The following is a 13,022-nucleotide window of genomic DNA, read 5'->3' on the forward strand; positions in this document are numbered from 1 at the left end:
CCTCCCAAAGTGCTGGGATTACAGGCTTGAGCCACCGCGCCCGGCCTGCAATTACAATATTTTTAAGGTTGACAAAATATTCTATAGGATGAATAAATTATACTTTTTAAAAAACAAAATATTCTCCTATATTGGCTACTAAAAAAAAAAAAAGAAAAAAAAAACCCCCATAAATAGTGATGCCATTAAAATCAATCAATCTTTCTTTTTTTCTTTACCCTGTAGAGAGAAGGGCTCATGTTCTTGCCCGGGCTGGTCTCGAATTCCTGGACTCAAGAAATCCTCCCACCTGAGCCTCCCAAAGCATTGGGATTACAGTCATGAGCCACCGTGCCCAGCCTTTTTTTTTTTTTTTTAAGGCTAGTTATGGAAAGCAATTGGAGTGGAGAAGAAACAAAGAAATCTGTAACTGGTTGTCATCAGTGTGTTGTAAACATCACTGGAGATGGTACTTGGGTGAATGACCATTTGAAAAAAGGTGGGGTGGCTTCCAAGATGGAAGTGATGGCTGGAGAACTTGGCTTGAGCTGGGGTACTTGGAATGGTGTCTTTTTGCCTCCTATCTGTGTGATTTTGGGACACAGCCTCTTTTTTATTAGACTAGTGAATTTTCAAATGCAGATAAGCAAGTCAATTTAAAATGTATTTTTTTGGTCAGGCACTGTGGCTAACGACTGTAATCCCAGCTCTTTGGGAGGTCAAGGTGGGAGGAACTCTTGAGTCCAGGGGTTGGAGAGCAGTCTGGTCAACATAGGAAAACCTCATCTCCACTAAGAATAAATAAACAAATGCTACTACTACTAATAATTAGCTGAGTGTGGTGGCATGGGCCTGTAGTTCCCGCTAGTGGTGGGGCTGAGGCAGTAGGATCCCTTGAGCCCAGGAGGTCCAGGCTGCAGTGAGTTGATAGGGCCACTGCACTCCAGCTTGGGTCAGGGTGTGATCGGTATCTAAAAAACAAACATACAAACAAAAAAGCATTTCTTCAACTTAGTATTTAGCTGGTGTTAAAAACAAAAACATGACTTGATAATTTAAAAGGACTCTAGGCTGGGCGCAGTGACTCCAGCCTGTATCCCAGCGCTTTGGGAGGCCAAGGCAGTAGCACTGCTTGAGCCCAGGAGTTAGAAACCAGCCTCGGCAACATAGCGAGGCCTCATTTCTACAAAACCTAGAAAAATTAGCCAGCAGTAGTGGCGCGCCCCTGTTGTCCCAGCTACTCAGGAGGCTGAGGCAGTAGAATCGCTTGAGACCAGAGGGTCGAGGCTGCAGTGAGCTATGATCACAACACTGCACTGCAGCCTTGGTGACAGAGCGAGACCCTGTCTCAAAACAAACAAACAAAGTAAAAGGACTGTAAATTGTATTCCTAATGAAGTCCTGAATGGAGGGTCTGCTGCTTTTCTGGAAACCTGTGGATTGTTACCTCTACCCCTGCTCGTTTATTTCCACACCCCTTATTTCATTTTCTGTCCCTGGCAAAATGTTTGGTTCAGTGGAGTAAGGACAGACTTCAGTGCGGAGACTCCAGCTCTGCGGTGTTACGTGACCCCACTGTAGGTTCAGCACCTTGCTGATCTGAAATACTTATTCGGTAGTTTTAGGACATAAGATCAAGGGTTCAGCACAACGGCTTGAGACACATATGCGACCCTCAGAGTGTGGGTCTGCGAGAATGCAAGCACTCTGGACATGTAGCTGACTTCTTCCCGACTGCACTGCGTGGCCCGCAGGTGAGCGCGGCCCCCAGCCTCGCAGCACCCCAGGTGTGCGGCCGCAGGTGCGCGCCCGCGCGGCTCCCCTCCGCCGAAGGGCGAGGCAGTAGCGCGGCGGGGCGGGGCCGGCCAGAGCGAACCGGCTCCAGCTCCCGGGCCGCGCCCAGGGCGGTCCGCTGGGCACTGCAAGTTCTTGGCGGCTTCCCCGGCCGGAGGAGGCGGCGGCGGCGGCGGCGGCGGCGGCGGCGCCAACAGGCTGAACCCTCTGCGCTCTCCTTCTCCCGCCCTTGGGGGCCTGCTGGGGATTGGCTCCAGAGGAAGGGGTGGAGGCAGCCCCGGCCTGGCCACTGCGGTAGCGGCTTTGAGTGAGTGCGGGAGCTGCAGAGACCGAGACGCTGCGGCTGCCGCAGGAGGAGTTGCAGCCAAACTCGTCGCGACGCCCGGAGGAAGCGTCCCGGGAAGGAGAGGGAGAGGAGGCACTCGCTGAGGAGACGCCGCGGTAGAGGGCGCCTCCGGAGTCGCACCGAACCTGGGCATGCAGGCGACGCCCCCCAGGGGCCGCTCGCTGCTGGACTGCAGCGGGAGAAGTCGCGGAGCGGCGGTCGAGCCCGGCAAGATGAGCGACGAGGGCGGCTCCAACTTCAGGCGGGTGGCGATCCGGCGGAAGTCTAACCCCTCCTACCTGCCGCCCGGGGTCCCCCGGCCCTGGAGCAGTCCTGCGTCGCACCTGGGACGTGCGGGGACGGCTGCCTTCAAGGGCCAGGTGCCCTCAGGCACCACAGGTAAGCGCCTTGGGGCGCGGGGGGAGGGTGGCCCCGGCGCGTAGGTGCGAGTGAGGGACGCTCTCAGCGCCCTGCAGGTGCGCCCTTTCCTCCCGCTGCGGAAGTAACTGGTTCGAGAGACTGGTCGTGGAAGGTTGCGCTCGGCCGCCCACTCCCTTAGCTATGCTGTCCCTTCCCCCAGAGGACCTTGGGCAAGAATCCGCCTACCGCTGAGCTTGCCCTGGAGGTCACTTCTCAGAGAATTCAGAAAGTAAAGGTATAATTCTTTCTTTCTCTCTAACTTTTGTTAGGAATTGGAGAGACCAGTTTTCTAGCTACTGAAGCTTAAGCTGCTTCGCTAAATTCCTGCTTTGGGCAGCCGTGGTGAAGGCCTAATAGGGTGAAGGGGAGGCTGATGTCCACCCAGGTCCGACAACTTAGGTGTGGTGAGCAAACCTCCTTAGTGCCTGGGTTTTCTTAAAGGGACGTTTGACTCCCAGGCTGTGTGTGAAAAGCGCCAAGGAAAGCTGTTCCTGGTATCAGAAAACGGAATCATTATTGCTGTTTTCATGTTAATAGGTTCAGATGTCAGTAATGCGGTGTTGTGATTTCTGAATTCTCATCGAATAAGTCCTCAAGGTGATCTATTCAAGGCGATCTATTCAAGGCCAAATAATCTCCCCCGTCTTGTAAATGTGTTCCTTCTCCCCAGGCGAGTTTGAAACTAGGGATTTCTTTTTTCTTTGATTTGCAAAACTTCATTAAAATCCCCTCCCCTCGTTTATGCGGTAACCAGAGATGTCTGCTATGTAGACCAGCTTACGAGGCAAAACTTCATTTGAGCAGCAGAAATACAAATAATTCTAATTATTTTCACGCATTTCATTCTGATTAAGCAAATATGACGATTTAAATATGACAAATTTTAGAGCTTTTAAATGTTCCCTTTTAGTCCTGGTTCTGAAGTTGTAGTAGGCATAGAGCAGAAAAACATGATGAATTAAAAATATGTAACTACACTAGATAAGGGAAGAAATTGTGAGGTGAGAACATATGTAAACAAGTAACTGAATTACAGTGCCTTCGGTCTTCATTTCCTCGTCTACAGAATAAAGACACTAGTGAAACAGTTTCTGAACTCTCTTCCAGTCGTAGGTGTGATTCGCTCAAATTAATGGAAGGGTGTTGTTTTCTTCCTTATCAAATGAAAATGATTTGCTTTGGATCGAAGGTATTTATTTAATGGTTTTTCAAGTTATTTAATGTACAGAATTTGTGAATCATCAACTGTTTTTTTTTTTTTTTTTTTTTTTTTTTTTTTAAGACGGAGTCTCGCTCTGTCGCCCAGGCTGGAGTGCAGTGGCATGATCTCAGCTCACTGCAACCGCTGCCTCCTGGGTTCAAGCGATTTTCCTGCCTAAGCCTCCCGAGTGGCTGGGATTACAGACGTGCGCCACCATGCCCAACTAATTTTTCTGCTTTTAGTAGTTGCCCAGGCTGCTCTCGAACTCCTGACCTCAAGTGATCCGCCCGCCTCAGCCTCCCAAAGTGCTGGGATTACAGTTGTGAGTCACCGCTCCCGGCCTCAAATTGCTTATCATTTTACTTAAAATCACCTGGCTTAATTACAAACCCATTGAGTAGGTGAAAAGAGGAAGTGCCCTCTTAGCGGTAAGGATAAAAGGGAGTTGTGGCAGTCTACAAATCATTTCTACAAGGTGGCTCTGCTTTTTTTGTTTTCCATTCTCTCTCTCTCTCTCTCTCTCTCTCTCTCTCTCTCTTTTTTTTTGAGACGCAGTTTTGCTCTTGTCCTGCAGGCTGGAGTGCAGTGGCGCAATCTCGGCTCACTGCAACCTCTGCCTCCTGATTTCAAGATTCTCCTGCCTCAGCCTCCTGAGTCGCTAGGGTTACAGATGCCTGCCACCACGCACAGCTCATTTTTGTACTTTTAGTAGAGACGAGGTTTCACCATGTTGGCCAGGCATTTTTTTTTTTTTTTTTAAGAGACGGGTTGCTTGGCACGGGGGCTCACGCCTGTAATCCCAGCACTTTGAGAGACCGAGGGGGAGGATCGCTTGAGCCCAGGAGTTTGAGACCAGCCTGGGAACATTTCAAAACGCCGTCTCTACAAAAAATGACCCGGTGCAGGCTGAAGTGGGAGGATCCCTTGAGCTCAGGAGGTGGAGGCTGCAGTGAGCCATGATCGTTTCACTGTATTCCAGCCTGGGCAACAGAGTGAGACCTTATCTCAAACAGAGAGAGAGAGAGAGGGAGAGAGAGAGAAGGGGAGAGGGGAGTCAGAGAGAGATGGAGTCTCACTGTGTTGCCCAGGCTAAGGCTGGAGTGCTATGGTTATTCGTAGGTACAATCGTAGCTCACTACAGCTTTGAACTTATGGGCTCAAAGCTATCCTTCTGCCTCAGTCTCCTAAGTAGATGGGTCTACAGGCACACACCAATTTTTTTTTTTAATTCAGAGAAAACCCAGAGCAGTTTTTTTAAATGGAGAACCTAGCAATACCTTTTCTAGGTGTGTTACATTGTATCAATATTGTTAACTGGCTGAAACTCAAAATTCTTGTTGCTATTTTCAGGGTCAAAAAGTAATTATCTTAATAGATACAGCCGTTCCCCTTTCCATAATAAAATTTGTAGTATCTGTGAGAGAATGATCTAGTGTTTTGAGAAGCACTCTCAAACTACTGGATGACCATACCCTGTTCACTTTGGGAAGGGTAAAAACTATTTTAGAAAGTGCTTTCTTCTGTGACTCAAATCTGCCTCCCTATTAGTTCAATAGTCTCATTGAACTATTTATCATTAGATAATTCTGTTCCTCCCCCCTCATCAAAAAGTAAACCAGATTTAAATTACTGAAAAGTGCCAGTTCATTCTATAGCACCTAGAAAAATATTTATATATGAAAACCACAAAATTTAAACGCATTACAAAGTAGGCATTACTCAATTGAAACATTACTTTCCCTTTTAAAGAAGAAGCAACAAAAACTGAAAACTCAAGAACTTGCCAGATAATTGTGCTTAGCATTGTTGTGTCATGTTCTATGGTTTTAAACCCTGCTGTTTTTAGAGTTCTATGCTTTTTGGCAAAAATAATAAACTGTACCAACTGTATCCTTCGTGTATTCCTGAATGTGAAGCTCCCCGTTTAAGTGAAACAGAAAGGTGAAGCAAGTAAGACATAGGCTTTGGGGTTATATAGCACTCACGTTCTAGTCCCTCTTACATAGCTAGCTGTGTGAATTGGACTGTCTCTTAATTTCTAAGTTTCTTCATCTGGACAATGGAGATAACAGTCCTTATAATCAGTGCAGTGGTGCACTCCTGTAGTCTCAGCTACTTGGGAGGCTGAGACAGGAGAATCACTACAAGCCATGAGATTGAGGATGAAGTATGCTATGATTGAACCCATGAATAGCTACTGCATTCCAGCCTGAGCAACATAGCAATACACCATCTCTTTTTTTTTTTTTTTTTTTTTTGAGACTGAGTCTTAATCTGTTGCCAGGCTGGAGTGCAGTGGCATGATCTTGGCTCACTGCAACCTCCACCTTCCAGGTTCAAGTGATTCTCCTGCCTCAGCCTCCCAAGTAGCTGGGACTACAGGCACAATGCCACCACACCCAGCTAATTTTTATATTTTTAGTAGAGACGGGGTTTCACCATGTTGGCTAGAATGGTCTTGATCTCTTGCCCTTGTGATCCTCCCACCTCAGCCTCGCAAAGTGCTGGGATTACAGGTGTGAGCCAATGTGCCTGGCCAAGACTCCCTCTCTTAAACACACACACACACACACACACACACACACACACACACACACCCCCCAACAAACAGTACTTAATAAGACTGCTGGCAGGATTAAGTAAAATTGTATAGGTAAATGTCTGACACAAAGCAAACAGTATCATCACAAGGAGTCATTATTTTTACTCATCTCTGTGTCCCCAAAAGTCTACCACTAGTACTGACATATAGGAGACATTCTATAGATACTTAAATAAATTAATGAATTAATGCTGTCCCCTGTGATGTTCATAATAGCTACTGTTCATTGAATGCATTTTCTTTTCTTTTTCTTTTTTTTTTGAGACAGAGTTTCGCTCTTGTTGCCCAGATTGGAGTGCAATGGCACGATCTTGGCTCACTGCAACCTCCACCCCCTGGGTTGCAGCAATTCTCCTGCCTCAGCCTCCCAAGTAGCTGGGATTACAGGCACCTGCCACCATGCCCAGCTAATTTTCATACTTTTGATAGAGACAGGGTTTCACCACAGTGGCCAGGCTGGTCTCAAACTCCTGACCTCAGATGATCCACCTGCCTCGGCCTCCTAAAGTACTGGGATTATAGGCTTGAGCCACCGCAACTGGCTATTGAATGCATTTTCTTTTCTTTTTTTTTTTTGAGACAGAGTTTCGCTCTTGTTGCCCAGGCTGGAGTGCAATGGCTTGATCTCGGCTCACAGTAACCTCCGCCTCCCGGGTCCAAGTGATTCTCCTGCCTCTGCCTCCCAAGTAGCTGGGTTCACAGGCATGTGCCACCATGCCCGGCTCATTTTGTATTTTTGGTAGAGACAGGGTTTCTCCATGTTGTTCACGCTGGTCCTGAACTCCTGACCTCAGGTGATCCGCCCGCCTCGGCCTCCCAAAGTGCTGGGATTACAGGCATGAGCCACTGCACCCGGCCTATTGAATGCATTTTCTACACTGAGAACTGTATTGTGGTACACACAAATATGCTTGTGTATGAATTTATAGCAATTCTACCGAGTAGGTAACATTATGCTCATTTTACAACTGAAAATTTGAGACAGAGAGTTTTACTAACTGGCTTGGCATTATTAACTGGTAGTTGATTAGTCAGGATTCAAACATAAGTGCGTTTGGCATCAGAAGCAGCGCTCTGACCATATTCATAAAGTAGTCTCTTTGGAAAATGAGTTCGCTTCTTTAGTCCTAGTCCTAAGCAAGTTGCTAAGAAGTGCTATGAGAGCAAAGAGGGTAAAAGACACCAGGTTGTCTTTAGGCATGGAGTAGGGGGAACATTTTGACTATTGTGGCCCCATAAATTTAAAGATCTAGAAGTCATTTGGTTACCCTCTCTCAAAGTGGTCTTTTCCATTATAAAAAATTCATACATTCAGGCCAGGCATGGTGGCTCACGCCTGTAATCCCAGCACTTTGGGAGGCCGAGGCGGGTGGATCATGAGGTCAGGAGATCGAGACTATCCTGGCTAACACAGTGAAACCCCGTCTCTATACAAAAAACTAGCCGGGCGTGGTGGTGGGCGCCTGCAGTCCCAGCCACTCTGGAGGCTGAAGCAGGAGAACGGCGTGAACCCAGGAGGCGGAGCTTGCAGTAAGCCGAGATTGCACCACTGCACTCTAGCCTGGGTGACAGAATGAGACTCTGTCTCAAAAAAAAAAACACACACACACACACACACATTCAAAGGAATATAAATACAGGCACACACAAAGTAAGTTTAAAAATTCTTTGTTAAGTCTACTGTATCAGTTTAGTCCATTTCTAAGTACTGTTACACTTGGATTTATTTCTGCCTTCTTATTTCATGCTGTATTTGGCCCAGATTTTTTTAAGCCTTTTTCTTTTCTATAGTTGAATATCTGAAGCCCTTGAGGGTAGAGGAGAGTCTCTTTTTAAAAAAAATTTATTTATTTTTGAGACAGGATCTTGCTCTGTCACCTAGAGTGCAGTGGCATAATTAGAGCTCACTGCAGACTCGAACACCAGGCTCAAGCGATCCTCCTGCCTCAGCCTCCCAAAGTGCTGGGACTACAGGTGTGAAGCACCACACTTGGCCAGAGAGTGTGTCTATTGAATGTTCCTGCTGACTCATTCAAGGTGGCTTATTACCTTACTATTCCTTAGTTTTATGGGAATTCTTAAGGGTCTGTATTGAAGATGCCTTTCTGTAGCAAATATTTGTTTTTACTTTCAACCCAGCTTTAATTTAATAGCCGGCATTTCCCTAACTTCAGGGTAGTGTAGTGTAGGTTTGCGTAGGGGCGCTTATTTTTCCACTTAGGCTTGGTATAGGTCTACAGATTTTCTCAGTTTGCTTTGGTGGAAGGCAGTTTTTTTTGTTTTTTTTTTTAATAGAAGGTAGCTTGAGAAAAATCTGCCTTACAGTGTTCCCTTTGTTTTTGAGATGGAGTCTCACCCTGTCGCCCGGGCTAGAGTGCAGTGGTACCATCTCAGCTACTGCAACCTCCGCCTCCCGGGTTCCAGCGATTCTCTTGCCTCAGCCTCCTGAGTAGCTAGAAGCGTGCGCCACCACGCCCGGCTAATTTTTGTATTTTTTAGTAGAGGCGGGGTTTCATCATATTGGCCAGGTTGGTCTCGAACTCCTGACCTCATGATCCGCCCGCTTCAGCTTCCCAAAGTGCTGGGATTACTGCAACCTCCACCTCCCAGGTTCAAACGGTTCTCCTGCCTCAGCCTCCTGATTAGCTGGGATTACAGCGTCTGCCACCACACCTGGCTAAGTTTTGTATTTTTGTAGAGATGGGGTTTCACCATGGTGGCCAGGCTGGTCTACAACTTCTGACCTCAAGTGATCCGCCCACTTCAGCCTCCCAAAGTGCTGGGATTACAGGCGGGAGCCACCGTGCCTGGCCCAGTGCTCCCTTTTATGGAACCTTAGTCCCAGGCCTCAGGTTCTGCTCTTTCCTATTGTGAAAACCCAAGGCCGAAACTTCGGTCCTCTGCAAGGCTTTTAGTCCCCTAGGCTTTCAGGTTCCTGGCAATGGCTTTGCCTCTTGGGCAGTGTGGTCTTACAAGTTAGTTACTTGTGTTTAGGTTTCGGATTCTTTTTTTTTTTTTTTTTTTGCTTCCCTTTGGGCACCTCCTTTATTTTGTTATGAGCTCAGCAATGCATTTGTTGTATCTGAGCAGCTGAATATCTGTTTTAATTTATTCAACATCTGGGTGCTTTGCGGTGAGGGACTTTTTACATTATTTACTTGGTAAACTTTCTATATAAGTATAAGTACAGTTTTGTTTTGTTTTTTCCTGGTACTCACCATGGCTGGAATGCTTACATTTTCAACATATACTCCAGTATCCTGAGAACTTCTAGAATACTAATTTCATCTTCGGGGAAGAGGGATAGAAATTTTGGTAAGAGCAATACAAAAAAGTACTATTTATTGAATTCTGGCACTGAACCAGGACTATGTGTATTTTACCTCTAGTTCTTATAACAACCCTGAAAAAATAGGTAGTATTATTACAATTTTAGGGAAGGAAAAAACCGAAGTTTCAGAAAGTCCTTTTGCAGTACCCTGCACCTGGTAAATTTTGGAGGCAGGATTCAGACTTATGTCACTAGCTTCAGTGCTTTCATGCCTGTTAACACCTGTTCTTAAGGTTTACCAGGGCTTTGAGTGGCCAAACGTAAAGCAATACCTATAGGTCATTTGCATTTATATGTTAGAGCTCATGTTATTTGTAACATTAACAAATCTATATTATATTTTTATATAAAAGTATCTTTAGCATTATTAGAATCATACAATGTTCTAAACAAGTAAAGATTTACATTAAAATGATGGATGGTATGCATGTACATGAATATCATTAATTATCAATAATGCTTCTTAGAAGCTCCTTAAAGATGGGCTCTGAAATTGGAACCAGGAAAGGTTTCTTATATTTCCTTCCAAGAACAGTTTAAAGAGCAGTCAGTGTTTTTTTTGTTTTGTTTTGTTTTTTAAGAAGGAGTTTCACTTTTGTTGCCCAGGCTGGAGTGCAATGGAGCGGACTCAGCTCACCACAACCTCCATCTCCCAGGTTCAAGCGATTCTGTTGCCTGAGCCTCCTGAGTAGCTGGGATTACAGGCAAGCGTTACCATGCCTGGCTAATTTTGTATTTTTAGTAGAGACGGGGTTTCTCCATGTTGGTCAGGCTGGTCTCGAACTCCCGACCTCAGGTGACCCACCAGCCTCGGCCTCCCAAAGTGCTGGGATTACAGGTGTGAGCCACCGCGCCTGGCCTAGTCAGTGGTCTTTTAATGAATAGCCATGTAAACTTGTGGACCTAAGAACACTGAGAGAGACTCTTATTCCACAGTCACCTGCTTGCTTGCATTCCTTTTCTCTGCTGAAGGAAATCTAGGTTCATGGTTTTAACTGGTGACAGAGGAGAGGAACTGGAACTTGTTGAGGGAATGGGAACTTGATTGGGGGGCTGCCTGCGGCCACTTGCTGTTGGAGTCAGTCCTTTTTTAGGGAGATAACATACATATAGTTCTGGTTCAGAACCAGAATTCAATCAGTAGTAATTATTTGTATTGCTCTTACTGAAATCTCTTTTTTTTCAAATATGCATTTGCTGGAAAATTGATTGAAAAAGGATTAGAACACGATGCATTTATTTTTTATTTTATTTTATTTTTTTATTTTTTGAGACGGAGTTTCGCCCTTGTTGCCCAGGCTGGAGTGCAGTGGCGCGATCTTGGCTCACCGCAACCTCTGCCTCCTGGGTTCAAGTGATTCTCCTGCCTCATCCTCCTGAGTAGCTGGGATTACCAGCATGCACCACCATGCCTGGCTAATTTTGTATTTTTAGTAGAGACAGGGTATCTCCATGTTGGTCAGGCTGGTCTCAAACTCCTGACCTCAGGTGATCCACCTGCCTCGGCCTCCCAAAGTGCTGGGATTACAGGCGTGAGCCACTGTGCCCAGCCTACATGATGCATTTAAATATATGGATGTGGGGCCGGGCGTAAAAAGGTCTATTAGATAATGCTGATGATCTGCTTGGTTTCCAGATGTCATTCTGCCAACTGTATCAGAATTACTTGGGATTGCTAATTAAAAATCCCTAGCCACACCCTTGACATAATGACTCAGAATCTGAGGGGTAGGGTTAAAGAAGCTGTATTTTTTTTTTTTTTTTTTTTTTTGAGACAGAGTCTTGTTCTGTCACCCAGGCTGGAGTGCAGTGGTGTGATCTTGGCTCACAGCAACCTCTGCCTCCCAGGTGTAAGCAGTCCTCTGCCTCAGCCTCCCAAGTAGCTGGTATTATAGGCACCTGCCACCATGCCTAGCTAATTTTTTTTTTTTTTTTTTTTTTTTTGAGATGGAGTCTTGCTCTGTCGCCCAGGCTGGAGTGCAGTGGTGCGATCTCGGCTCACTGCAAGCTCCTCCTCCTGGGTTCATGCCATTCTCCTGCCTCAGCCTCCAGAGTATCTGGGACTACAGGCACCTACCACCACGCCCAGCTAATATTTTGTATTTTTAGTAGAGATGGGGTTTCATTGTGTTAGTTAGGATGGTCTCGATCTGACCTCGTGATCCACCCGCCGCGGCCTCCCAAAGTGCTGGAATTATAGGCTTGAGCCACTGCACCCGGCCAATTTTTGTATTTTTAGTAGAGATGGGGTTCCACCATCTTGGCCAGGCTGGTCTTGAACTCCTGATCTCGTGATCCACTTGCCTTGGCCTCCCAAAGTGCTGGGATAACAGGCGTGAGCCACCACGCCCAGCCAAGAAGCTGTATTTTTAACAAGTACCCAGACGATCCTGATGTACAACCCGGTTTATAAGCTTCTGTGCATTCCCAAACATGGGTAAACCCCACTTTGGTCCTGAGGACAGGTAGCCAAGATTTGCTTGGAATAAGACAAGGAGTGTTATAGATAGTCCCTCAATACATAATCTGGGCCCTCTGTACTTTCTGGCAGACTTTTTGCTCATTTCTGTTTGATTCCTAATTGCATTTTTTGTATCTGTTACAGGTCTTTCCTACTTTGTTGTTTTGTCTCAACTCCACCTTCTCTCTCTTGAAGTAGACCTGAATTTGTGCCGATATACAATTTTTATCAGACTGGGGTATCTGAAGTGAGCTCAACTGACCTGTCACTTCAGACTTGATTTATAATCTCCTTTATTGCAGCCCTCTCCTTTTCCTAATCTGGCAGGTAAACCCAGTCCTCAGAGACATTTCTCCTGTGTTACCTTCCATGGTTTGCCCCTTTATTCTCATTTATAGGGTATTTTTTCCCCTCCCCTCCCCCAGTGAGGTAATCCTAGACTTTATTTATTTATTTATTTATTTATTTATTTATTTATTTATTTTTGATACAGAGCCTCCCTTTGTTACCCAGGCTAGAGTGCATCTTGGCTCCCTGCAGCTTTCACCTCCCAAGTTCAAACAATTCTCCTGCCTCAGCCTCCTGAGTAGCTGGGATTACAGGCCACACCATCACGCCCAGCCAATTTTTTTTTTTTTTCTGAGACGGAGTTTCGCTGTCGTTGCCCAGGCTGGAGTGCAATGGTGCGATCTCAGCTCACCGCAACCTCTGCCTCCCAAGTTCAAGCTATTCTCCTGCCTCAGCCTCCTGAGTAGTTGGGATGACAGGCATGCGCCACCATACCCGGCTAATTCTATATTTTTGGTAGAGACGGGGTTTCTCCATGTTGGTCAGGCTGGTCTTGAACTCTCAACCTCAGGTGATCTGCCCACCTTGGCCTCCCGAAGTGCTGGGTTTACAGGTGTGAGC

At 46.2% G+C, this 13,022-nt stretch overlaps 1 protein-coding gene across 1 annotated transcript in view; it reads left to right on the plus strand.

The window, feature by feature from the left end:
* The first annotated feature begins 2,112 nt into the window (after positions 1-2,112).
* FGD4 (FYVE, RhoGEF and PH domain containing 4) overlaps positions 2,113-13,022 on the plus strand; it is a 263,589-nt gene continuing 252,679 nt past the window's right edge. Inside the window, 1 exon segment of the mRNA XM_050748560.1 lies at positions 2,113-2,497. Within this exon segment, the coding sequence (XP_050604517.1) occupies positions 2,251-2,497 (247 nt within the window). The 5' untranslated portion in view covers positions 2,113-2,250.

Source organism: Macaca thibetana, chromosome 11 (assembly GCF_024542745.1).
Source record: "Macaca thibetana thibetana isolate TM-01 chromosome 11, ASM2454274v1, whole genome shotgun sequence".
NCBI lineage: Eukaryota > Metazoa > Chordata > Mammalia > Primates > Cercopithecidae > Macaca > Macaca thibetana.